General features: G+C 49.5%; 1 protein-coding gene across 2 annotated transcripts in view; it reads left to right on the forward strand.

Annotated features, from left to right (window-relative positions):
* KCNIP3 (potassium voltage-gated channel interacting protein 3) overlaps nt 1–26,072 on the forward strand; it is a 91,779-nt gene that overhangs the window by 50,249 nt on the left and 15,458 nt on the right. The window contains exon 1 of one of the 2 annotated variants that reach the window (XM_006059847.3): nt 14,083–14,630. The exons of the other annotated variant lie outside the window; for it this stretch is intronic. Within the exon in view, the coding sequence (XP_006059909.1) occupies nt 14,528–14,630 (103 nt within the window). The 5' untranslated portion in view covers nt 14,083–14,527. Of the gene's footprint in view, nt 1–14,082; nt 14,631–26,072 lie in introns of those variants that run through there. 2 annotated transcript variants of the gene reach the window in all.

Below are 26,072 nucleotides of genomic sequence, written 5' to 3' on the forward strand. Positions count from 1 at the left end.
GCCAACTTTTTCACTTTCCTCTTTCACTTTCATCAAGAGGCTTTTGAGTTCCTCTTCACTTTCTGCCATAAGAGTGGTGTCATCTGCATATCTGAGGTTATTGACATTTCTCCCAGCAATCTTGATTCCAGCTTGTGCTTCTTCCAGCCCAGTGTTTCTCATGATGTACTCTGCATATAAGTTAAATAAGCACAGTGACAATATACAGCCTGATGTACTCCTTTTACTATTTGGAACCAGTCTGTTTTTCCATGTCTGGTTCTAACTGTTGCTTCCTGACCTGCAAACAGGTTTCTCAAGAGGCAGGTCAGGTGGTCTGGTATTCCCATCTCTTGAAGAATTTTCCACAGTTTATTGTGATCCACACAGTCAAAGGCTTTGGCATAGTCAATAAAGCAGAAATAGATGTTTTTTTGGAACTCTCTTGCTTTTTCCATGATCCAGTGGATGTTGGCAATTTGATCTCTGGTTCCTCTGCCTTTTCTAAAACCAGCTTGAACATCTGGAAGTTCACGGTTCATGTATTGCTGAAGCCTGGCTTGGAGAATTTTGAGCATTACTTTACTAGTGTGTGAGATGAGTGCAATTGTGTGGTAGTGTGAGCATTCTTTGTCATTGCCTTTCTTTGGGATTGCAATGAAAACTGACCTTTTCCAGTCCTGTGGCCACTGCTGAGTTTTCCAAATTTGCTGACATATTGAGTGCAGCACTTTCACAGCATCATCTTTCAGGATTTGAAATAGCTCAACTGGAATTCCATCACATCCACTAGCTTTGTTCAAAGTGATGCTTTCTAAGGCCCGCTTGACTTCACATTCCAGGATGTCTGGTTCTAGGTCAGTGATCACACCATCGTGATGTTCTCGGTCTTGGAGATCTTTTTTGTACAGTTCTTCTGTGTATTCTTGCCACCTCTTCTTAATATCTTCTGCTTCTGTTAGGTCCATACCATTTCTGTCCTTTATCGAGCCCATTTTTGCATGAAATGTTCCCTTGGTATCTCTCATTTTCTTGAAGGGTTCTCTAGTCTTTCCCATTCTGTTGTTTTCCTCTATTTCTTTACACTGATCACTGAGGAAGGCTTTCTTATCTCTCCTTGCTATTCTTTGGAACTCTGCATTCAGATGCTTATATCTTTCCTTTTCTCCTTTGCTTTTGGCTTCTCTTCTTTTCACAGCTATTTGTGAGGCCTCCTCAGATAGCCATTTTGCTTTTTTGCATTTCTTTTTCTTGGGGATGGTCTTGATCCCTGTCTCCTGTACAGTGTCATGAACCTCCATCCATAGTTCATCAGGCGCTCTGTCTATCAGATCTATTCCTTTAAATCTATTTCTCACTTCCACTTTATAATCATAAGGGATTTGATGTAGGTTATACCTGAATGGTGATGTGATTTTCCCTACTTTCTTCAATTTAAGTCTGAATTTGGCAATAAGGAGTTCATGATCTGAGCCACAGTCAGCTCCCAGTCTTGTTTTTGCTGACTGTATAGAGCTTCTCCATTTTTGGCTGCAAAGAATATAATCAATCTGATTTTGGTGTTGACCATCTGGTGACGTCCATGTATAGAGTCTTGTGTTGTTGGAAGCGGGTGTTTGCTATGACCAGTGCATTCTCTTGGCAAAACTCTATTAGCCTTTGCCCTGCTTCATTCTGTACTCCAAGGCCAAATTTGTCCGCTACTCCAGGTGTTTCTTGACTTCCTACTTTTGCATTCCAGTCCCCTACAATGAAAAGGACATCTTTTTTGGGTGTTAGTTCTAAAAGGTCTTGTAGGTCTTCATAGAATCATTCAGCTTCTTCAGTGTTACTGGTTGGGGCATAGACTTGGATTACCATGGTATTGAATGGTTTGCCTTGGAAACGAACAGAGATCATTCTGTCATTTTTGAGATTGCATCCAAGTACTGCATTTTGGACTCTTTTGTTGACCATGATGGCTACTCCATTTCTTATGAGGGATTCCTGCCCGCAGTAGTAGATATAATGGTCATCTGAGTTAAATTCAACCATTCTGGTCCATTTTAGTTCGCTGATTCCTAGAATGTCGACGTTGACTATTGCCATCTCCTGTTTGACCTATCAATTTGCCTTGATTCATGGACCTAACATTCTAGGTCCCTATGCATTACTGCTCTTTACATCATCGGACCTTGCTTCTATCACCAGTCACATCCACAACTGGGTACTATTTTTGCTTTGGCTCCATCCTCCATTTTTCTGGAGTTATTTCTCCACTGATATCCAGTAGCATATTGGGCACTTACTGACCTGGGGAGTTCTTCTTTCAGTATCCCATCCATTCAGTATTACTAGACTCTGAAACCCCTGGGGAAATAGATGGGAATTTGGATAAGCCTTGCACAGGGATGGAAGCATGAAGAGAGATCCTCTCCTTCTGACCAAGGGGGAATCAAGCAGGTCAATGGGCAATCAAAAGACCGTTTTCCCCTCAAATAGGCAGTGAGGGTTCCCCCAGCATGGTGACATTGGAGATGTGTGCACTTGGTCGGGTTTCTCAGTTCTCCCATGCTTTCCAAGTCTTTCCAGGCCATGAGAACCACGGGACCTAGAATCACTTAACTAAGCCGCATGAAGTTCTTCCTTCCGAAGACCACTGGCCTTGATTCTGGCCAAGGTGCTGAGAGATCCCAGAGACTTCTGTGGTGGGCAAAGACTTGCTCCTAGCAGCTGGTCCTGCGATGGGGAGCTTCATCTCTTCAGTACTCCTGTAACATGTCTAAATGAAACACTCCCTCGGGTTTAAGCTCTGAATGTCTAAATCTGTCTTAATCCTTCATTTTGAAGGACATTATTTTTTGGGGGGTATATAATTATAGATTGGCCCGTTATTCCTCCTAGAGTACTTTGGAAAATAATGTTATCCCACTGTATTCTGGCTTCTGTGGTTTTTGTTGCAAAATCTGCCGTCATTTGTACTCATTCCTTCCCACCCACTGGATGTCTTTTTTTCATCTGGATGCCTTTAAAGTGTTCTCTTTACTGCTGGTTTTCAGCTGTTTGACCATGACATGCCTAACTGTGGTATTCTTTGTATTTATTCTGCCTGGATTTTGTTGAGCTTGTTGAAACTGTGGTGTGATATCTTTCATCAGTTTGGGGAAATTTTCTGCCGTTATTTCTTCAGATTTTAATTCTGTCCCTTTTTCTCTCTCCTCTTATTTTGGGACTCTGTTTACACATTTGTTAGTCTTTTTCAATTTTGTCCTTTGCCCACATCTTCCTTATATTCTTTCCAGTTTTTTTTCCCATTCGTTTTTAGTTCATTCACATTTACTATAATTATTGTTACAGCTGTATTTAATCTGTGATTTTACTACTTGTTTTCTAAGTGTCACTTTTTTGTTCTCTTCCTCCTTTACTGCCACCTCGTGTGTAAAACAAATGTTTTTTAGTGTACCATTTAAATTCCCCTGTTGATTTTCAAAACTATTATTTTGAGTTACTTGCTTAGTGGATCTTCTAGGGATTACAGTATACATTTTAACTTATCACAGTTTACCTTAGAGTAATATTAAATCAGTTTCAATAAAATATAAAAACTTTCCTCCAATATGTTTTCTTTTTCTCTCTTCTTTTTTTAATCATCACATGTTATATCCATATATTGTTATAAGCCAAAACATACAGTGTTATTATTGGTTTATGCAAACTTATATCTTTTAAAGAACTTAAGAGTAGAAATTTTTAAAAATATATGTATACAATATTTTAAATTTATCCACATAATTACTATTTCTGGCACCCTTTATTTCCTTCTGTGGATTTGAATTATTTTCTTTCAACCTGAAGGATTTTCTTATGTATTTCTCATTAGGCAGTTTTCGTAGTAATGAATCCTTTATATTTATCTGAGAATGTCTTTATCTTCATTTTTGAAAGATGAAAAGTGAAAGTTGCTCAGTCAACTCTTTGCAACCCCATGGACTGTAGCCCACCAGGCTCCTCTGTCCATGGAATTCTCCAGGCAAGAATACTGGAATGGGTAGCCATTCCCTTCTCTAGGGGATCTTCCCCACCCAGGGATCAAATCCCAGTCTCCTGCATTGCAGGCAGATTCCTTCCCATCTGACCCACCAGGGAAGCCCTTGTGAAGGATAGTTTTTTCTGAATAAAGAGTTCTTGGATGATAATTTATGTTTTCTTTCTGCACCTTAATTATGTCATTCCACTGCTTTCCAGCCCCCATTTTAAAAAATCTCATTTTGTATCAGGGTAGTAGACACAACTTAGCAACTGAACAACAATAGCCGATTAACAATGTGGTGAGTTTCAGGTGAACAATGATAGATTCAGCCATACATACACATGTATCCATTCTCCCCCAAACTCCTGTCCCGTCCAGGTACGCAACGTTGAACAGAGTTCCCTGTGCTATATGGTAGGTCATTGTTGGTTATTCATTTGAAATATAGCAGTGTGTACCTGTTCTTCCCAAACTCCCTAACTATCCCTTTCTCCCAGCCTCTATAATTTTGATGGGAGATCAGCTTAAATTCATATTGTCATCTGTATATGATATGTCCATTTTCTCTTGCTGCTTCTGAGATTTTTTTCTTTGTATTCCATTCAACAATGATGTGTACAGGTGTGAATATCTTCATGAGTATATTTTGGATTATTTGAGCTTCTTGGTTATGTAGATTTATGTTTTCTGTTAAACTGGGGAACTTCGGGCTATTATTTCTCCAAATATTTTTTCTGCTCCTTTTTCCAGTTCTTTTGGGACTCTTATCACATATATATTGGTGTGTTTAATATTTGTCCACAAGTATCTGAGACTCTTCATTTTTCTCTCTGTTCTTTTGTTTTCGTAATTCCTATCAATCTGTCTTCAGTGTTACTGATTCTTCTGCCAATTCAAATCTGCTAGTGAACCCCTCTAATGAATTTTAAATTTCAGTTACTTGACTTTTAATCTCCGGAATTTCCATCTGGTTCTTTTATATTTTCTTTCACTTTATTGAGATTCTCCATCTACTAAGTCATCAGTCATATTTTCCTTCAATTTTTAAAATAGGGTTTCCATAAGTTCTTTGAATATACTTTGACGTCTTTGTCTGCTGAATCTGGCATCCTATGATACTCAAAGACAGTTTCTTCCTCTTTTTGATAATGTTTTTATTTATTTATTTTTGACCGTGCTGGGTCTTCGTTACTGCAGGGGCTTTTCTCTACTGAGGCGAGCGGGGGCTGCTCTCTAGTTGCTGTGCAGGCTTCTCTCGTTGCAGAGCATGGGCTCCAGGGCACTTGCTCGTCAGTAATTGCAACATCTGCGTTCAGTAGTTGCGGATGCCAAGCTCAAGAGCTGTGGCGCACGGGCTTAGCTGCTCCATGGCATGTGCTCCGTGGGATCCTCCTAGATCAGGGATCAAACCCATGTCTCCTGGATTGGCAGATGGATTATTTACCACTGAGCCACCAGCGAAGCCCAGAGACAGTTTCTTTTGACTGTTTTGTTTTCTTCCCCCCTGAATATGAGCTGTATTTTCTTGTTTCTTGGTACGACTTTTCACTTTCTGTTGAATACTGAGCCATGTGCAGCTGTTTGGCAGATGGGATCAGCTCCTATGGGTCCCCTGTGTTGTCAGGGTTGGAGGCAGTGAGAGGCAGATGTGGATTCCAATTTGTTCTCACCTTCGCTTCATGTCCAGGTTTTTTTTTTCCTGTCTTCTGGAGCTGCTGACCTACAGCAACTTCAAGGACAGGCAGATGGACCACCTTCTATAGACTTCTTCCCCAGCTGCCACAGTTGTGTAAGGACTCGTTCTTATAATTAAGCCCTTATTCCATATCATGATGGTGGTTCTGCTTCCCTTACCAAGCCCTGACACAAGATCCCAATTCTCTGTTAAAATTTAAACTTCATCTTTTCATTCATCTCATCCATTTCTTTTTCCATGTATAAAAATATTAAGTATAGTTATTTTGAAGTTCTTATCTGCTAACCCTGGGCCTCCCAGGTGGCACGAGTGGTAAAAAAAAAAAAAAAAACTCACCTGCCAACGAAGGAGATGTAGGAGGTGTGGGTTCGATCACTGGGTCAGGAGGATCCCCTGGAGAGGGCATAGCAACCCACTCCGGTATTCTTGCCTGGAGAATCCTCATGAACAGAGGAGCCTGGTGGGCTACAGTCCCTGGGGTCACAAACAGTCAGACATGACTGAAGCGACTGAGCACTCACGCACATCTGCTAACCCCAGCATCTGGGGCACCTCTGGCTTCTGTTTCTGTTGACTCCATGATCGGCCACCTTTTCCTTCTTATGTTCAACAGTCTTTCATTGCGAGGCAAATGCTGTAAATGAGATGCTGTGGACCCTCTGGATTAGTTTCTCTTCCTGTAGAGAGTGTTAAGCTTTGTTTTGGCAGGCAGTTAAATTCCTGGCAAATCACACTAATTCTGTCAAAGCTTACTTTTTGGCTTTGTTAAGGCAGGTCTGTTTCAGCTTTTCCCCTTATTTATAGAGTGTAGCTGTTTTCTTAAGGCTTGGCCTTAATTCCGAAGTGTGGCTTTTGTGATCTCAAAGGAGAGCACAGGCGTTCACCAGTGTCCTCCGTTTTGGCTGGGCATGAACCTCAGTATTTCCCTGGAGCTGTGTGACCTCTGAAATCTCTGTTCAGCAATCAGTCTTCCCAGCAGCTATTTTCAGCAAGTCCTCTTGACATTCCCCGTTCATGTACAACCTGAACTGAGGGCCAGGGGAGAGTTTCATATAGATTTGGGGGGCTGATCCTGCACTGTGGCTTCCTTCTTTCCAGATCCCTGCCCTCCTTAAATCACAGCCACTTAAGCAGTTCTGAACTCTGATTTCCTTTTCCTCTACCCAGTGTGACCACCAGTACTGGGAGGTTTTACTGCATTTTGGAAAATATGCTCGGGGATAAAGATGAAATTAATGTGGGAATCATTTAATGTGATTCTGTCTCTCAAGGACCATTATCCTGTGTTAATTGCTGTCCAATGCCCGCATAGAGTTGTTTTACATTTTTTTTTCCAGTTGTTTTCCGTGGTAAGAGAGGTCTGATGCCAGCTATTCCATTATGATTGGAACTTCCTTTTCTGCTCTCAAGGGAGTTGAGAGAGATAGTGGCATTTGTATAGTTAAAAACACAGACGTATTCAAGCTCACCCATTTTCCTCCTTGGCCTCTGAGCCAAGGATGTGCAATAAATCCTTTTTCTGTAATAACAACAAAAGCTACAGCCCTCAAATGGGCAAAGGACACTGTTCTAAGTGTTTTACATGTACTTCTTTTACCCTCATACTCACTTGATATAGATATCACCATTCCCACTAATGGTTGCAGAAACTGAATCAAATTGAGGCTAAGTTACTTGCCTAAGATCACATGGCTAATAAGTGGAGAAGCCACGATTTGAACCCATGCAACCTGACTTTGAATTATGTTGCTGAAGATGACTCTTAAAGTCTGTTGGACAGCAAGGAGATCAAACCAGTCAATCCTAAAAGAAATCAACCCTGAACATTCATTGGAAGGACTGATGCTGAAGCTGAAGCTCCAATACTTTGGCCACCTGATGTTGCAACTAAGACCCAGTCAAATAAATAAGTAAATAAACAAATAAAATATTTTTTAAAAAAAGAAGCCAATTCCTCTGCAAAACACTCATCGGGACCATCCACAGGGTGAGGGCTCAAGAAATACTTACATCATTGACTTATCTAAGCCCCACCCACGGAGAGGCCTGTCAGTAGGGGCCGATGAGACACAATCTGAAACCTTTTTAAAACTCTGCATTGGAGGAAATTGATTCTCTTTATTTAATGTCTCTTTACTCAGCAGGCAGATGGGTAAGACCTTGGACCTTGGGCCTAGGTACTGTAAACAGAAGGTTTTTGTGCAGTGTTGCTTGTTTGTCTCAATACACTCCTTACCTTCTCCCTGTTTAGAGAGGGCCACTCACTGTCTTAAGGCTTCTGCAGCAGTCTCTGCTGCACTGGTGTTCTCACTCTTCTTGCTAGCAACTGGTTTAGGGATGGCATATGAAACAATTCCAGCCGATCAAACATGAGGGATTGTTCATGAGAAGTTTAACAGAGAAGTCTTCCCTGCTATAAGTAAGAGACATAGGAAGAGATGGTCCCTTAATATTTTCCAGGATATGTCAGGGTGTGATGTCTGGAACTAGGCATCCATCTTGTGATCATGAGGTCAGTCTGCTGTGGATAAGATAGACACTCTGTGGCTTGCAGTGTAGATAGATACAAGAAACCAGTACCTTTAAAGGTATTGCTGAATCTGAGCTGCCTGTCCCTGGAGCCAGCCTCCTACTGGACTTCCTGTGTGTGACATGATACAGTTCCTTGTGGTTTAAGCTAATGAATGAAGGTTTTCTATTACCTGTGGCCATGAATCTCTCCCATTTAATCTGCAGTTGGGCTGGGACAGAGATTATGTGAATCGGTTCTGTGCAGTCCCATGGGTCTGTTCGATTGGAGGGCTTGGGCACTGGAGTAAGGCACAGGGCACTGGACCTCTCTCCATCGCTCCCTCCGTGGGCCTAAAGAAGCTCCTTCAGGCCCTTCACGTGTGTCTCAGGATGCTTTCACATCCGTCAGCTTGTCAGATGATCACAGCTCAGTGTGACAGGCAGGTAAATGTCATCAAGTGACCCCATTTTGCAAGAAGGAAAGGAAGGCTCGGAGAGGTGTAACGCCTTGGCCAAGTCTGCCAACAGGTCAGGGTTGCAAATAGGGACTTGGCCCTGGTTCACATGACCAGCCTCAGCTTAATGTAGAGACTAACAAGGGGGAGGAGGCCAGGAGAGTCCCCTCTGTAGACAAGACATGAAGCTGAGACTCAAAGAATGACTAGGGTGGGTGAAGAAGAGGAGGAGGAGGGAGGGCACTGCGGCTCAGGGAAGAGCCTGCACAAAGACCTGGGGATGGGAGAGTCCTGGCAGCTGCGGGCGTGGGTGGGGTCATGTGAGTCAAGGAGAGGTGGAGGAGCCTGACCTTATGGGTCTAGAGGGATAAGGTGGTGCTGAATTACAATCGCAGGCTCTGAGAACTTCCCTGGTGGTTCAGTGGTTAAGAATCTGCCTTCGCATGCAAGTTTGATCCCTGGCTGGGGCACTAAGATCCCCAGAAGGCTGTACACTGTGGCTAGGACCCTGTGCAGCCAAATAAATAAATACTTTTTTAAAAATCACAGGCTGTGGAGCTGACTGCTTGGGTTCAAATCCTAACACTGTGGTTTATCTGCTGTGTGCCCTTCAACAAAGCATCAACCACTCTCTGCTTTAATGTCTTCCTCTTGTCAAGAGATCGGAATCTGTGAGGAATGAGGGAGACGAGTTATACTGAAGTTCCTGGTAGTAGTAAGTGCTCAGAGATGCCAGCAGCTTTCATGGGGCTTATTAGGGACTTTGATCTTTGGTCTGTGAGTCTTGGAGAATTCATTCATCCCTGATCTTGGTCGCGAGGGACAGCAACCCAGCTCACATCAGCTTAAGCAACAATAGGGAGATTTATTGGCTCCTCTAACTGGAAGAAATAGGTTTGGATGTGCCATCAGGGACAGCTGGATGCAGGCACACAACACTGTCAGCGGGACTCAGTCTCTTTCTCTCCGCCCTTTGCTCTGTTTGCTCATGAAGTGACTACATCCTCAGACTTGCTGTCCTCAGATGGCGGCAGGACGGCCAACTCTCTGTCATCGTACGAGAGAGAGTGTCCCTCCCGTCCCAGGGCCAGGCCCACGGAGGCCTGTCATCACCCTGGCCCCCATGTGGCGCCCGTCCCCGAGCCAGTCGCATGGTGGTGCAGCGGCATTCTGGAGTTGGAGAAGAATCATTGTTGATGGACCAGTCACGTCCCCAAACCTCTGAAATTGCCTGCCAGAAATCAGGGTGCTGCTACCAAATCAGAGGGAGGAATACAGAGCAGGCAGACACAACCAGGGTTGAGTCAGAGAGCCACTGGAGGTTTCAAGCAAGAGAAGGACCTGATGTTCACCTTGAGATGATCACTCTGGCTGCTGAACAGAGGCAGGAGGATAGAGTGGAGGAGGTGTAGCCCTGCTTGGAGGGCAGAGTCAGGAGTCCAGGAGAAAGGGACGATGGTGTGGCCAGGCTGGTGGCAACCAGGAGCAGAGATGGAGGAGAAAGAGGCACGGTGCCAGGGCTGAGTGACAGACTGGGCCGGAGTGGGGACAGGCAGAGCCCAGTCTAAGAGCCAGGGTTTGGGCCTGAGCAGCTGTGACAGGGAGCTTGAGGGGGGACTGGTTTGCGTGATCAGCTTTGGCTGCACTGCATTGCAGGAGCCCTGGGACATCACAGGGAGGAATCTTAGAGGCATCTCTTTGGCTGTGGAATTCCATTCCTGGGCATTCTCATCCGGCTGTTATGAAATATGAGAAGGATGACTAAATTGCATGATGCCCATTCTGCCCAATAGAATGCACTAGAACCAAGGAAGGCCTGCTCTCCAGAGAATTGGGACAGGAACAACTTGCTGGGCTGTCTGCAGGAAATGGGTCTCTTGAATAGCATGTGTCCATCCCAATCTCTCCCTTAAGAGTTGAAAGGCCTCTTGAAATCCTTGGGCAGCTAGGTGGTCAGGAACAGTAAGCAGGCAGCTCCCAGTGAACACTGGCCAAGCTGACAGGGTCTGAGCTCACAGGGGTGGGCGGGGCAGCTGGTGAGGAAAGAGGACCATGGATGACGTGGGAAGTGTCGGGGCTGATGGCCAGCACGCAGCACGGAAGGTGTTGCCCAGGCAGCAGAGGCCTTGGGGGTTTGAAGAACACAGGGTTCATGCAGGGGGTTAGTGCAGGGTTCCAGGGTGGCTTCCTGGTGGTAGAACTGGACCGGCATCAAAGATATTCCAGGCACCTGCTGTGCAGCACAAGGAACTCTGCTTAATGTCATGTGGCAGCCTGGATGGGAGGGGAGTTTGAGGGCGAAGGCATGTGTGTGTATGTGTGGCTGAGTCCCTTTGCTGTCCGGCGGAAACTTTCACAACATTGTCAATTGGCTACGCTCCAAATTAAAAGTTAAAAAAAATATTCCAGGCCAAAGGAAGACTATGACCTCAGGTGTGAGGTGCAAGCCTAGGTTTAAAGGGTACCCCACCCAGCCCCAAAGCAGCTGGGTCTCTGAAACATTCTAAATTAGACCAGTCCCTCTGGGGCCTCCCATACCACCTGTGAGGTCTCCAGTGAGGGTTCAGCCACCCCCACCCCTCGCCCGCCTTCCCCTGTCTCCTGAGGAAGAGCCAGCAGTCCCTGGAGTCCCTACCTCTGCGGGCCTGCCCTGCAGAGATTTCTCTGTTTGCACTCCTCCCCTGAGCCTGCCCCTCCCCTAAGGCAGAGAGCGGGCATCAGGGAGCACAGCCAACACCCAACTTGCTTCCTGCCCCCTGAGGCCTTTAGGGGGTGAGGAGGGGTGAATGAGTGCCAGGGCAAATGCCCCCCTGGGAGGGGAGCCAGAGACAGCTGGAAACGGCCAGGCCTAGCCTGGCCCTTCATGGGTGTGGCGAGGATGTATGGGACTTGGAGGGTTGTCTGCCAGCTCCCTGCTCCAGGTCCTGGGCAAGTGGGCTCTGAGAGTGCTGCTGGCACAGCCTCAGTGGGCCTGGGTAGGCCCCCAAGCTGGCAGGCCCCAGGCTAGTGAGCGAGCAGGGCAGTCAGCTTCCCATCCATTAGGCCCCTGGCCTGGGCTGCTAATGCCAAGCAAGCGGACATTCTCCTCTCAGCCCTGGTACCCACTTAGGCGTCGTTAATATTTTACGCTGCATAGCCAGGGATCGATGTCTGGTTTCTAGCTCGGTGTTTATGGGTAGTCACTGAAACTTTCATGGGGGAGGTGTTTGGGAGCACCAGGGGAAACTGAGGCAGGAAGCAGAGTAGGGGCAGCTCAGGAGGAACCCCCCTCACCCCGAGACGGCTTCCTTTGCTTGCTCTCTTCTCTGACCCCTGCCCTCCGTCTATCTTAGGTCTAGCACCCTGCTCGGAGAACATGGGCCATCAGAGCCTGCGACAGATGCCAGGCCTTGTATTATCCAATTCTTTACAGGCCCCTGTAGGGTCTGGACCATCACCACCACCACCCCTTTTATGAATGCATGTGAGAGTGCTTAGTCACTCAGTCAACTCTTTGCGACCCCATGGACTGTAGCCCGCCAGGCTCCTCTGTCCATGGAATTCTCCAGGCAAGAATATTGGAGTGGGTTGCCATTTCCTTCTCCAGGAGACCTTGCCCACCCAGGGACTGAACCCACATCTCCTACCTTGCAAGCGTTTTCTGTATTCTCTGAGCTACCACGGAAACCCCTTTTATGGATGAGGAATAGGCTTAGGGAGGTTTCATGCCACTGGGCTCTTAACCAGGCTATTGAGTGAGGACTGGCGAACTAGCTGGGAAAAAGGCTACACTTTGCTCAGCACTGAAGTGTGTAAATTAGATGGCAGGAGGCTTTTTAATCTTTCTAGACTACTCACAAGCAATTCGTGGGTTCCAACAGAACCACTTAGACCTCTTGCCTTTGGTCAGCGGAGACTCACCACATGCCCACTTAAGTGGAATTGAACGCTGCGGATTTACAGTTCTTTAAAAATATCTCCAATAACTCAGTCTTTTACCCACCTGTGTTAAACAGTGACGTTGAACTGCACAGACAGAGAGAGACGCCAGGCCTTTCTCTGCCTCAGTTTCCACCAGAAGCAGTGCCCTGTCCTAGGACAACATCTGCTCTGGAATTCAGCAGGCCTGGGGGGCACTTGTATCCCCTTCCATAATCCACCCTCTAGGTCTCAGTTTTCTCACCTGTGAAGTGGGAGAAGAGGAATACTCACTGGGGGAGCCTTTAAGGATTACAAGTAAACCTAAAGGCTCGGCTCGCCTGCAGTTGCAGCATGGCCCTTCGCTGTGCACGCTGCGGTTTTCCGCCACGCCACACCACTCTGCACCTAGGGCGCAGTACACGCTCAGTATTTGTTGAATGAAAGAGCGGGTAGCAGAGGCTCCATAAATGGGAGCCGCTATTGTTCAAGCCCTAGGTCCAAACAGGGCTCATTTTCACGGGCGTGGTCCGGGGCTGGATTTCCCCCTCCACTAAGAAACCAGAGAACAGGAGAACTTAGTGTTCACAGCAGCCCACCGTGGCCGCGCTCGGAGCTCTGGGCCGGTGAGTGCACCGGGCGCGCAGCGCCCGCCGGAGGGCAGCAGAGAGTCACGGCTTCGGCCCCCAAGTCCCGGAGTTTGGGGGCTAGGAGGATTCCGGGCTCCGCCCTGCCACGCCACCACCTCTCCCCTTTCTTTCACCTTCCTTTGAGCGGCTTTCCTTTCCTACTCTGTGTCCCCGGGCAGGAAGAAAGCGATCCACAAACGACTTAGCACTCCCTCGAACTGCCCGCGCGTAGCACTTGACATCCGCTCGGCTCTTTCCCACAGCCGGAAAGGCAGGCACCAGCCCCTCTTTGTGGACGAGGAGGAGGAGGCTGCAAGTCCTTGACTCGACCAAGGTCACGCAGCAAAGTCAAGACTTGAACTCAGCTTAGTAGACTCTAATGCCAAAGCCCAACTCCCTCCTAAAAAGCCTCGAGCGCATGAACTCGAGAACTTTGAGTACCAACTTTTCCATTTCTGCAGGGAAGCCAGACCAGGGCCAAGTTCAATCTCCGGCCGTGGATTGATGGTTGTAGGAAATATCCTGGGGAGAGAGGGCTTCCCGGATCCTCCGAAGAGCTGCGGTGGCCAGGCTCCGCGCCCCTCCATCGGGAGAGTGGAGCCCCGACTTCCCCCGGGGAGTGGCGCTGGTGCTCCCTTCCGGCCCCGGCCCCCTCCCCAGCCACACGGCCCCACCCTGCACGAGCGATTCTGTAAAACCGCGGACCGCTCGGTCACTCGGGGGCTGGCTGAGTAGCGCTGGCTCTGCGCCAGGCACCGTCTGCGGGCTGGCCCGTGCGGGGCGGGGCCATCTCCCTCCGCCCCTTCCCGGGCTGGCGCGCTCGGTGTGTGTGGGGGGTGGTGGGAGGGGAGCCCGCAGGGGACTCCTCCCCTGGTGGTCGCCGCGCCTAGGCCAATGAGCGCGCGGGGAGCCGCGATGGAGGCTGGGGCGACCCGGAGCGCTGGGGACCCCCGCCGCCGCCGCCGCCGCCGCGCCCCCGTGCCCTGGAGCCCTTGGGGCTGGAGAGGGGCCGAAAGAGGCGCGGCGCCCGCTCCGGGCATGGAGGCGCCTCTGGCCAGAGCCCGCCACGCGAGCTGCGCTCCGCGCCGCCGCCGCGCCTCGAAGTTTGCCGGCTGACTCGGAAAGTTGCGCTCTGGCTCTGTCGCAGCTCCGCATCCGACCTCCCGGCCGGCCCCAGCTCGCCGCCGCCCTCCGCGGGGCCCGGGCCCCGCCGACGACTGCAGCCCCGCCTGCCGGGGGCATGTGAGCCGCGGTCTCCCCTAGAGGCCGGGCGGGCAGCACCGGCCCCGGTGCCTCCGGAGGCAGCGTGAGGGCGAGGGGCACGCCCCGGCCCCAGGCAGCACTGGCCGCCATGGGCATCCAGGGCATGGAGCTGTGCGCCATGGCCGTGGTGGTACTGCTGTTCATCGCCGTCCTCAAGCAGTTCGGCATCCTGGAGCCCATGTCCATGGAAGGTAACGCGTGGCCACCCGCCCCTTGGCGGCCCTGCGCCGGGGGCCGGCGGTCAGAGGGGAGAGAGCAGCACTTGCGCTCCGGGGTGCGGGTACCCAGGTCCACCCGGCGAGGAGCGGTCCTCGGGGACGCTGTGCTCCGCGGCCCTGCCCGTCTCGGCCACCGCCCCCTCCTGGCTCCCGAGAGCTGGTCTGGATCTAAGGGCGCATAGAGGGCTCAGACTGAAAAGCCCCAGAGCGGGTGCATCCGCGGTGTTCGAGATGGGTGTAAGCGAGATCCCGGGAGAAGCCTTGAGCTGGCATCCCCGGCTGTCCTAGGCCCGCTGGTCCGAGCCGCCCCCGGTGAGCTTGGCGCCCGGCGGTGGGAGGTGGCAGAGGGTGAAGATAGCAGGGACGACCCTCAGCCCAGGGCGTCTGACTGCAGCAACGAGTAACACAAAACCTCTGTCTCGTGATGAGGCCGGCCCTTCACCGGTAGCCCACATCCAGTCCCCTTTCCCCACGCAAGACTCAGGAATGGGTAACCAACCCTCAGGCGCCACTGTTTTTGTCCCAATAAATATTAACCGAGGAGACAGACAAACTCTTAAATCAGACACTGAAGGTGTCCCTGAGACCCCTGACACGTAGATACCCTTAAGAGTTGCTTCCGGACGCAGTACCTCCCACCCACCTCTGGGCAGGTTAAGAGAGGAAGCCCCTCCAGGGCACATCCATTGTGAAGGGGGACCTTGACCCACCGGGGCTGTAACTTATCGTCTGTGTCCTGTTCCTCTGGACTGTGGGGAAGGGGCTGGCCGGTCTTCTTTCCGTCACCTGTGCGCCCCTGCGGTCCTCAGGGGAGGATGGGCATCCTGCCTGCCTCAGCACTCTGCTGACCTTGCCAGGCTCCAGCTCCTGGGACTAAAACCCAGAGGCTCAGGGAGGGGAGGAGCGAGAAACTGCCCTTGCCTCTGAACTGTCCAGCACACCGTTTGGCCTAGGGATGTGCCCCCCAATCCCCTGCAAAGGGCTGCTGAGGGCAGGACGGGGCCCCGGGGCCAGGAGGCCAGGCCCAGGTCTGACTTGTTGCCTGAAGCCCGTGGCCGTGTGCCGTTCAGAAGGCACTGAGCCGCATCACACCTTTCAAGGTGAGTTCAGGAGACCCCGAGAGAAGGGGCTTGCTGAAGGGGGTTCTCAGAGGCGCCATCTTGAACTTTACATTGTAGCTGGGGAAGATAGGCTTCCCTGGTGGCTCAGATGGTAAAGAATCTGCCTGCAATGCAGGGGACCCAGGTTCAGTCTCTGGGCCAGGAAGACCCCCTGGAGAAGGGAATGGCAACCCACTCCAGTATTCTTGCCTGGAGAATCCCATGGACAGAGGAGCCTGGTGGGCTACAATCCATGGAGTCAGAAAGAGTTGGAGCGACTGAGCGACTTTCCCTGGGAAGATAATTGCCCAAACTGGGCCTGCACTTGGCTGGTTGGATACTGACCCTGGCAAGGAGAGTCTGTGACAGCCACCTCCATGGGAAATACAGGCAGGTGTAGGGGGCATCTCACCCAGCGGTGCCCTCAGAGCCCATGCCTCCTGTGTGCACTACTGCACCCCCACCCCCCATCCTTTCCCCACCTGGAGTCCATCGTAGGCGGGAGGATTTGGTACTCGGGAATCTGAGGCCCCTACCTTACTCTTCCCCCATTTCCTGGGCCCTCCTGGGACCACCAGCCAGCCTCACTCTACTTGTTATTGACACTACACAGTCTTCTTAGGGAGCCCATCACGCTTGTGGTTCTGGGAGCTTGAAGTTTACTTTTGCGATTTCTAAGAAGGGATTTGTTTACAAGGTGGATCGGACTTGCAGGAGCACAGGTGGTTTATTCGACTTGCTGAGAAGCCCACTTCCGGCTCTAATGAGTTTGTCTTTTCTGGTATACCTGTCCATTCATGCCCTCTGACTTCTGGGTTCTTGATGCAGTGGGAGGCGCATGGAGCCTCAGAGTCAGCCAGAGATCCCTGAGCTTGGATCTCCTATCACCCACACATACTGGCTTAACCTGGTTGAGCCTTGGCCTGACTATCTATAAAGTGGGGCCAATAATAATGCCTGCCCCATAGGACTGCAGCAGACTTTGAACTAGTTGAGTAAAGGCTTTGATGCCCTCAGGATCATTCTTGGTGTGTTGTAAATGCACAAACTTTGTGAACCATGGTTATCACCAGTAATTAGAGGATGATTACTCTTAATAGCAGAATTGAGTCACGGTTGAAAACATTCTCTCACTCAGATCAGCCACCTCTTCCTGCATCAGAGGAAGGGAATTCTGAGTACCAGATGGTCCGTGTTGATGGCAATGATGCCAGCTAAGTGCCTGGAAGGGCCCATTGGCCAGACAGTGTCTAAGGGACTGTCATGGGCTGTGAGGAGCCCAGGCCCTTGGGCCCCAGCCTGGATGTGAGCTGGCACTGAGAGAAGAGGGCACCCCTCCAAGAAGACGTGCATTTGATTGGATGTTGTCTCTTGTCCTCTTTGAGCCTCCGTAGTTGTCATCTGTAAGAGATCAGAGTTATGGTGCCCCTGGGGATTGTTAGGAACTAATGGATTTGAGTTCTGGGGACACGGGCTTCTAGAAGAAGATGCAGAAGTTGAAAGACCTTCCTCTCTATCCTACCAGTCTCTGTCTCTAGGCGACTCCATTGGCGGGGAGTTCCAGCCTGGCTTGGCCACTAGCTTACTGGGTGACTTTGGTGCATCAAATCTTCTCAAGCCTCAGTCTCCCGGATTCCCAGGTTGCTCAGTGGTAAAGAACCTGCCTGCAGTACAGGAGATGCGGCTTTGATCCTTGGGTCGGGAAGATCCCCTGGAGAAGGAAAACACACTTCAGTATTCTTGCCTGGGAAATCCCATGGACAGAGGAGCCTGGCAGGCTATAGTCCATGGGGTCGCAAAGAGTCTGACATGGCTTAGCAACTAAGCAAGAACAAGAAAATGAGGATACTAATAGACTATCTCCCCCTGTACACCTCCCAGGGGTGTGGTGAGCTGAGGCACTCTGAAAAAGTTCCCGACCGGACACAAATCTAAGCGATCTCATAAGTGTGGACACCCTGGTGAAAAGTGAGCCTGGACCGGTAAGCTGGTTGCTCATTGGTAAGGCTGGCCTGGCCCTGACACCAGACTGTCGTCCACATCTGTGGCCCAGGGCTTGACTTGGGCTGCTGCCTCTCTTATCTCAGCCCACATTTTCCAAGCTCTAACTAGTAGCTCTCCACTGAGAGCAGTTTTGCTCCTCAGTGGATGTCTGGTGATGTCTGGAGGCGTTCTGGATTGCCACAATTGATGGGAAGGGTACCAGTGGCATCAAGTGGGCAGAGGCCAGGGATGCCGCTAAACATCACGCAGGCCCAGGCAGCCCCTCACCACAAAGAATGCTCAGGCCCAGGGACTTCCCCGGAGGTCCAGTGGCCAAGACTCCATGCTCCCAGTGCAGGGGGTGCGGGTTCAGACCCTGCTCAGGGAGCTGAGATCCCACATAGCAAGAAGTGTGGCCACAAAGTTAAAAAAAAAATTTTTTTTTTAAAAAGAATGCTCAGACCCAAATGTCAGTGGTAAAGTTGAGAAAGCTTGTTCTAGAAGGAGCACTGGCCAGGGGCTAGGAGAGCTGCCTTTAGCTCTGACGTGGCTCCTGATCTGCTGACATTAACTTGGGGAAATCACCATTCCTGTCTGAGCCCCACTTCCTCGTCTGTAAGTGGGGAATGGGATTAGAAGCACCATCTGCCCCCTGGGATCTCCCCCTGGCCCTTCTGGATCCCTGCCCCTGGGGTTGTATTAGAATTTTCTAGATCCCTGTCCCCACTCATGGTGACCTCTCCAAAGGCTGCCAGCACTGTGTCCATACACTTGTGGCCCCAGGGTGTGCCCAGCACTGCCTGCCAAACAGCAGGTGTGGAGTCTGGGTAAATCATAGGCCATTTTCAGCCATACTTACGGGGCACCCATTGTATACCAGGCCTGGAACACAAGATATGCAGGGTCTTGGCCCTCCCTGTAGGGTGGCCCTGGGAGACACCCTCGGAGGGGAGGTCCCTCTGGTTGGGGTGGGGGCAGAGCCGGTGGCTTGTGGGGGCCTGAGTACAGACAGGTAAGGAGAACAGAGTGGAGAGGAAGGATGGGGAGTGCCCACGTGGAGACAGCCTCCTCCAGGGTTTGGTCTGCCTGTTGGGAGAGCCAGTGTCTCCATGGTGCTTCCGACGTGTTCCAAGACTTGGGCTGGTTATATTCATTCACTGCAGGAATGCGCTGCAGCGCCAAGGGCAGGCTGATCAACCTCTGGGTTCAAGAGGGATTGGAACCATCAAGTGTGGACAGAGCAGCTTGGAGCTTAGCTGCAAAGGGGAGTGAAGCCACATACTGGCTGGCAAGGGAAGCATCATAGTGCAGAGCCTCAAGGGGGTGTAAGGGCAGCCAGGTGGAGGGAGTCATGCACAGGGCTGCCCCTCACCCAGTACCTTGTGACCTTAGCTCAAAAGACTGAAAACTCGGAGCCACCCTTCCCTCGCCCCTGCAGGCAGGTTTTGCGCAGAGAGGGCTGTGTTGAGTTGGGGACTCGGGACAGGGACTAAGGCTTTTACTCGGTGGGAAGAAAGCCTGGTCTGTAACCTGTCAGACCATGGTACGACTTTGCGTGCGTACTGTGTTGCTTCAGTCGTATCTGACTTTTTGCAACCCTATAGATTATAGCCTGCCAGACTCCTGTGTCCATGGGAGTCTCCAGGGAAGAAACTAGAGTGGGTTGCCACGCCCTCCTCCAGGAGATCTTCCTCACCCACGGATCGAACCCACATCTCGTACATCTCCTGCATTGTCAGCCAGGTTCTTTAGCACTAGCACAAACAACCATGGAATATTCAACCATAAAACAATTTTCTTTTAAAGCCTTATGCCTTTGACAAAATGCTTGTTTGATAAAGAGGTGAAATCCATATTGCTGATGCCCTGGTTATCACGAATACCTGATGGAGAGGGGATGATCCCAGACTAGCCCTTGGAGAGGGAAGGGGAGGGCTGAGCACAAGGGAGACTGTAGAGGCAAGTTAGCTTCATGGTTTTGCCGAACAAGGCTACTCGGTGTGGTGAGGAAAGCGGTGCAGGTGGCTGTTTGGGCCCAGGACCGCCTTGCCCTGGTCCACTTGGAAGCCAGGGCCAGTGGCTTCTTCCTTCGTGACACCTCTCGCCAGTCTTTCCTCTCTGTGTCACTTTGTTGGACACCCGAGACCAGAGAGGCCATTCTGGAATGGAGATCAGACAAGCCCTTCCCACTCTTTGGCTCTTAGGTGGTTCTCATGCCCACATACCTCTTGGCATACCCTGGCCCCTGCCGGGGGTACCCTTTGACCCTGCTGTCATTGCACCTGACTCTTGGATTATCGCTTCTCTCTGATTCCTCACCCATCCCTGCCCAACAGGTGTAAGCAACAGGGAACGTTGCTTCAAGAGATAGGCCCAGCCTGGAGACATTAGAACTGACACCCAAGGGACTTCCCTGGTGGTCCAGTGGCTAAGACGTCTTGCTTCCCAATGCAGGGGCCCAGGTTTGACCCCTGGTCGGGGAGCTAGATCCCACGTGTCACGACTAGAGCATCCCACACGCTGCAGCTAAGACCTAGCGCAGCCAAATTAAAAAAAAGTTGACATCCCAGTCATGGGTTGTCATGGACCCACCCAAGAAAACAGCTGTGAGGGATCCGACCCAGCATGTGTTACAGGGCACCTCCCACACTGCGTGGGGGCCCTGTTCCAGACTGGGTGAGCTGTGAGCAGACAGGAGGGCCACCTGGCTTGTTCTCCTTGAGCTGCCATAACGTAGACTGTAGCCCTTCAGGCTCCTCTGTCCATGGGATTCTCCAGGCAAGAACACCGGAGTGAGTTGCCATGTCCTCCTCCAGGGGATCTTCCTGACCCAGGGATCAGTTCTGCGTCTCTTGCATTGCAGGTGCATTCTTTACCATCTGAGCCACCAGGGAAGCCCTATTAGAAAATCACAGACCAGGCTTTTAAACAACAGAAATGTATTTTCCCACAATTCTGGAGGCTGGAAGTCCCCAGCAAGGTGCCAGCAGAGTCGGTTGCTGATGAGGCCTCTCTTCTCACGTAGACGTTCACCTTCTTGCTGTGTCCTCACATGGCTTTTCCTTCCCTTCCTTTTGGAAAGGAAATCACTCTCGTCCTCTTATAAGGTCACCAAATCCTTTAGATTAGGACCCCACCTTTATTAGGATTTCATTTAACCTTCAGTTCAGTTCAGTCGCTCAGTCATGTCTGACTCTTTGCAACCCCATGAACTGCAGCACACCAAGGCTCTCTGTCCACCACCAACTCCCACAGTCCACCCAAACCCATGTCCATCGAGTCGGTGATGCCATCCAACCATCTCATCCTCTGTTGTCCCCTTCTTCTCCTGTCCTCAATCTTTCCCAGCATCAGGGTCTTTTCAAAGGAGTCAGCTGTTCGCATCAGGTGGCCAAAGTATTGGAGTTTCAGCTTCAACATCAGTCCTTCCAGTGAACACCCAGAATTTATCTCCTTTAGGATGAACTGGTTGGATCTCCTTGCAGTCCAAGGGACTCTCAAGAGTCTTCTCCAACACCACAGTTCAAAAGCATCAATTCTTCGGCGCTCAGCTTTCTTTATAGTCTGACTCGCCCATCCATACATGACCACTGGAAAAACCATAGCCTTGACTAAACGGACCTTTGTTGACAAAATAATGTCTCTGCTTTTTAATATGCTGTCTAGGTTGGTCATAAATTTTCTTCCAAGGAGTAAGCGTCTTTTAATTTCATGGCTGCAGTCACCATCTGCAGTGATTTTGAAGCCCACTGTTTCCACTGTTTCCCCATCTATTTGCCATGAAGTGATGGGACTGAATGCCATGATCTTAGTTTTCTGAATGTTGAGCTTTAAGCCAACTTTTTCACTCTCCTCTTTCATGTTCATCAAGAGGCTTTTTCTGCCATAAGGGTGGTGTCATCTGCATATCTGAGGTTATTGATATTTCTCCCCGCAATCTTGATTCCATCTTGTGCTTCATCCAGTCCAGCGTTTCTCATGATGTACTCTGCATAGAAGTTAAATAAGCAGGGTGACAATATACAGCCTTGAAGTACTCCTTTTCCTATTTGGAACCAGTCTGTTGTTCCATGTCCAGTTCTAACTGTTGCTTCCTGACCTGCATACAGGTTTCTCAAGAGGCAGATCAGGTGATCTGGTATACCCACCTCCTTCAGAATTTTCCAGAGTTTATTGTGATCCACACAGTCAAAGGCTTTGGCATAGTCAGTAAAGCAGAAATGGATGTTTTTCTGGAACTCTCTTGCGTTTTCAATGATCCAGTGAATGTTGGCAATTTGATCTCTGGTTCCTCTGCCTTTTCTAAAACCAGCTTGAACATCTGGAAGTTCACGTTTCACGTATTGCTGAAGCCTGGCTTGGAGAATTTTGAGCATTACTTTACTAGCCTGTGAGATGAGTGCAGCTGTGCGGTAGTTTGAACATTCTTTGTCATTGCCTTTCTTTGGGATTGGAATGAAAACTGACCTTTTCCAGTCCTGTGGCCACTGCTGAGTTTTCCAAATTTGCTGGCATATTGAGTGCAATACTTTCACAGCATCATCTTTTAGGATTTGAAATAGCTCAACTGGAATTCCATCGCATCCACTAGCTTTGTTCGTAGTGATGCTTTCTAAGGCCCACTTGACCTCACATTCCAGGATGTCTGGCTCTAGGTGAGGGTCAGTGATCACACCATCGTGATTATCTGGGTTGTGAAGATCTTTTTTGTACAGTTCTTCTGTGTATTCTTGCCACTTCTTAATATCTTCTGCTTCTGTTAGGTCCATACCATTTCTGTCCTTTATTGTGCCCATCTTTGCATGAAATGTTCCCTTGGTATCTCTAATTTTCTTTAAGAGATCGATAGTGTTTCCCATTCTGTTCTTTTCCTCTATTTCTTTGCATTCATCACTGAGGAAGGCTTTCTTATGTCTCCTTGCTATTCTTTGGAACTCTGCATTCAAATGGGTGTATCTTTCCTTTTCTCCTTGGCTTTTCACTTCTCTTCTTTTCATAGCTATTTATAAGGCCTCCTCTGACAGCCATTTTGCTTTTTTGCATTTCTTTTCTTTTTTTTTTTTTTTTTTTTGGCATTTAACCTTAATTACTTCCTAAAGACCGTATCACACTGGGGATTAGGGCTTCAACATGTGAGTTGTAGGTGGAGGGGGAAGTGCTTTCCTGGTGGCTCATTGATAAAGAATCCACCTGCCAGTGCAGGAGATGCCGGTTCAATCCCTGGTCAGGGGAGGATCCCACAGGCCTAGGAGCAACGAAGTTCATGCACCACAACCACTGAGCCTGTGCCTTAAAGCCCAGGAACTGCAACTATTGAACCCGTGGGCTGTGACTGCTGAAGCCTGCACACCCCAACTGGAGAGTAGCCCCCCTTGCCCCAGCTTCATTGCTGCTGAGAGGAACAGCATAGAAGACCCAGCACAGCCAAAAATTAAAAAGATTTTTTTTAAATTGGGCTTCCACAATGGCTTAGCAGTAAAGAATCTGCCTGCCAACGCAGGGAACATGGGAGACTGGGATTTGATCCTGGGTTGGGAAGATCCCCTGAAGTAGAAATAGCAGCCCACAGTGTTCTTGCCTGGAAAATCTAATGGACAAGGGAGCCTGCAGGGCTGCAGTCCATGGGGTTGCAAAGGGTCAGACACGCATGCATGCAATAATAGTGCAATTGAAACAAAACCAAAACATATGAGTTGTGGAAAGAGACAAAATTCTGTCCATCACACCAGTAAACAGAGAAATATGTATATGCCAGAAAGTCATGGCCAAATGAAGAAAGGAAAACAGAGACGAGGGAAGACAGGAATGGCGGGGCGCATGACACCCTGGAGGAGGTAACAGTCAAGCAGAGGAAAGCAGGAAGTGTGGATTCTGAGGAAGAGCATTCAAGCCAGAGGACAGCAACGGAGTGCGCCTGGTGGGTTTGAGCGGCTAGAGGGGCAGCATGGCTGAATCCAGGGAGTGGTGAAGGGAGGGACCCAGAAGATGAGGTCAGAGTTGGGGGGCAGGGAGCACAGTTATTGGCCATTTACGGACTTCTGTGTTTATACTCAGAGCCTGGGGGAGGCTGTTGCACAGAGAGGGACCTGAGGATAATGTTTTCAGCAGCTTCCTCCAGCCCTATTTGTAAAATAGACCAGCAGGATGCAGGGCAGAAGCCGGAAGGCAAGGCAGAAGAGATGATTTACGGGGGAGGACCAGTGGAGGTGGGAGGGGGGCTCAGAGGCGGGTGCAGGTTGAGGGGAGCGCTGGCAGGGTTTACATGGGAGCTGAGGGCTGGGAGGAAGGTCTGTGCCCAGGCTTTTGGTGAGAGCAGCCACAGGGTGGAGTTGCCATCAACTGAGCTGGGGAAGGCTGTGGGTGGAGTGGGTTTGCAGGGGGAGATTAGGAGCTCAGTTTGGGTTTGGTCCATCTAAGGACCTCCTGGATTTCCACTTGCAGGTGGTAAGCAGGCAGGTGAGTCCAGAGCTCAGGAAGAAGTTAGCCCACATTTCCTGACTGAGGCTTGACTCTGTAAGGAACCTGCTGATTTTGCAGGTTCATTGGGTGTAACTTTTTCTTTCTAATCGTTCTCAGATGTGTTTTTCATACTCATGATTCTGAACACCAATGTGCATGTTTATTAGCTTTTCCTGTTTCCTTATCTGTCGATTTCCTGTGTATATCCTTTAACCATTTCTCCTGGGATTGCTGTGCTTATTTTCCAAGTCACCAACAGTTCATCCCGACCAAAGGTGTTTGCTCTCTCTCTCTCCCCTCTCTTGCTCTGGGGACTCTAATTACTTTTAAATATTTTAATTAACCTGTACTAAATGCATTATGGGCTTCCCCAATGACTTGGCGGGTAAAGAATCCATCTGCAATGCAGAAGACCCAGGAGACTCAGGTTCAATCCTTCAGTCAGGAATACTCCCCAGAGGAGGGCACGGCAACCCCCTCCAGTATTCTTGCCTGTAAAATCCCATGGACAGAGGAACCTGGTGGGCTACAGTCCATGGAGTCACAAAGAGTTGAGCACAACTGAGCTACCAAGAACGTTAACATAACACATTAAACGCATATGTAAGGATGGATATATATATATAAACGTGGAGTCCTAACTACTGGACCAGGAGGGAATTCCCCTTGGTTTTGAATTTTATACCAAAAAACAAAATAGAATCATGGTCTCCTAGGACTGTTTTTTCAGCTACACTGTTTCTAAGACTTACCCACACTGCTCTGTGTTATAGGTCATTCATTTTTCACTGCAGTGTAACCTTTCCTCCGGTGGGGGCACAATCTATTTATCTGCTCTGTTGTCCATGGACATTTGGTTGATTCAGGCTGTCGTTACTGTGGAGTGCTCCAGGGACCCCTGGGCAATGGTTTTCTCTGGCATGTGTACCCCAGGGAGGATTACTGTGCCCTAAGGTTTGCTGTGTGTGCTCAGCCATGTCCGACTCTGCGATCCCATGAACTGTAGCCCGCCTGGCTCATCTGCCCAGGGGATTCTCCAGGCAAGAATACTGGAGTGGGTTGCCTTTTCTAAGGTATGCAGATGTGAAAATCCAAGTGGTTTTCCACAGTGGTTGTACCAATGTACACAGTCACCAGCATGTTTAAAAATGACCATTGATCTATGTCCTCTCCTGTGACCCTCATTTCATTATTCTTGTTTCTTGTCAGTCAGAAGGTGTGGACTTCTCATCGTAATTCGCATTTCCTGTTTGTTGAGGAGGTTGTGCTGTCTTCCTGTCCTTATTCATGTCTCTGGTCTCCTTTTCCAACGTTTATCAATTCTAGACCTTCTTATTCCATCAGCTGTAAATATTGCCTGCTGTCTCCTCCCACTGTGTCGAGCATCCCTCGCCGTCATGGTGCCCTTTGTTGAGCAGAAGTCCTTTGATGTCATGGAGTTCATCAATTTTCGTCCTTTCTGGTTTGAAGTTTTAAGAAATCTTCCCCCACCTTTAGGTTGGCAAGATACTGTTTTACATTTTATTTTTATTTATTGTAAAGTTTTATTTATGTTTGGCTGCACTAGAAGGCTGCTGCAGCTACTTTCTTGCTGGAAGCGGGCTTCTCTAGTTGCAGCAAGCAAGGGCCACTCTCTAGTTGCAACTTGCGGGCTCTAGAACTTTGGCTCCAGAGTTGTGGCACACAAGCTTAGTTGCTCCGGGGCATGTGGTATGTGGGATCTTCCCAGACCAGGGATCAGACACATGTCCCCTGCGTTGGCAGGCAGATTCTTAACCACTGGGTCACCAGGAAAGCCCTACATTTTATTTGAACTCTAGAGCTCACTGTTCACGTGTTATCTTTAGTTAATCTGGAGCTCGCTTTTGCACAT

Source organism: Bubalus bubalis, chromosome 12 (assembly GCF_019923935.1).
Source record: "Bubalus bubalis isolate 160015118507 breed Murrah chromosome 12, NDDB_SH_1, whole genome shotgun sequence".
Taxonomy (NCBI): Eukaryota; Metazoa; Chordata; class Mammalia; order Artiodactyla; family Bovidae; genus Bubalus; species Bubalus bubalis.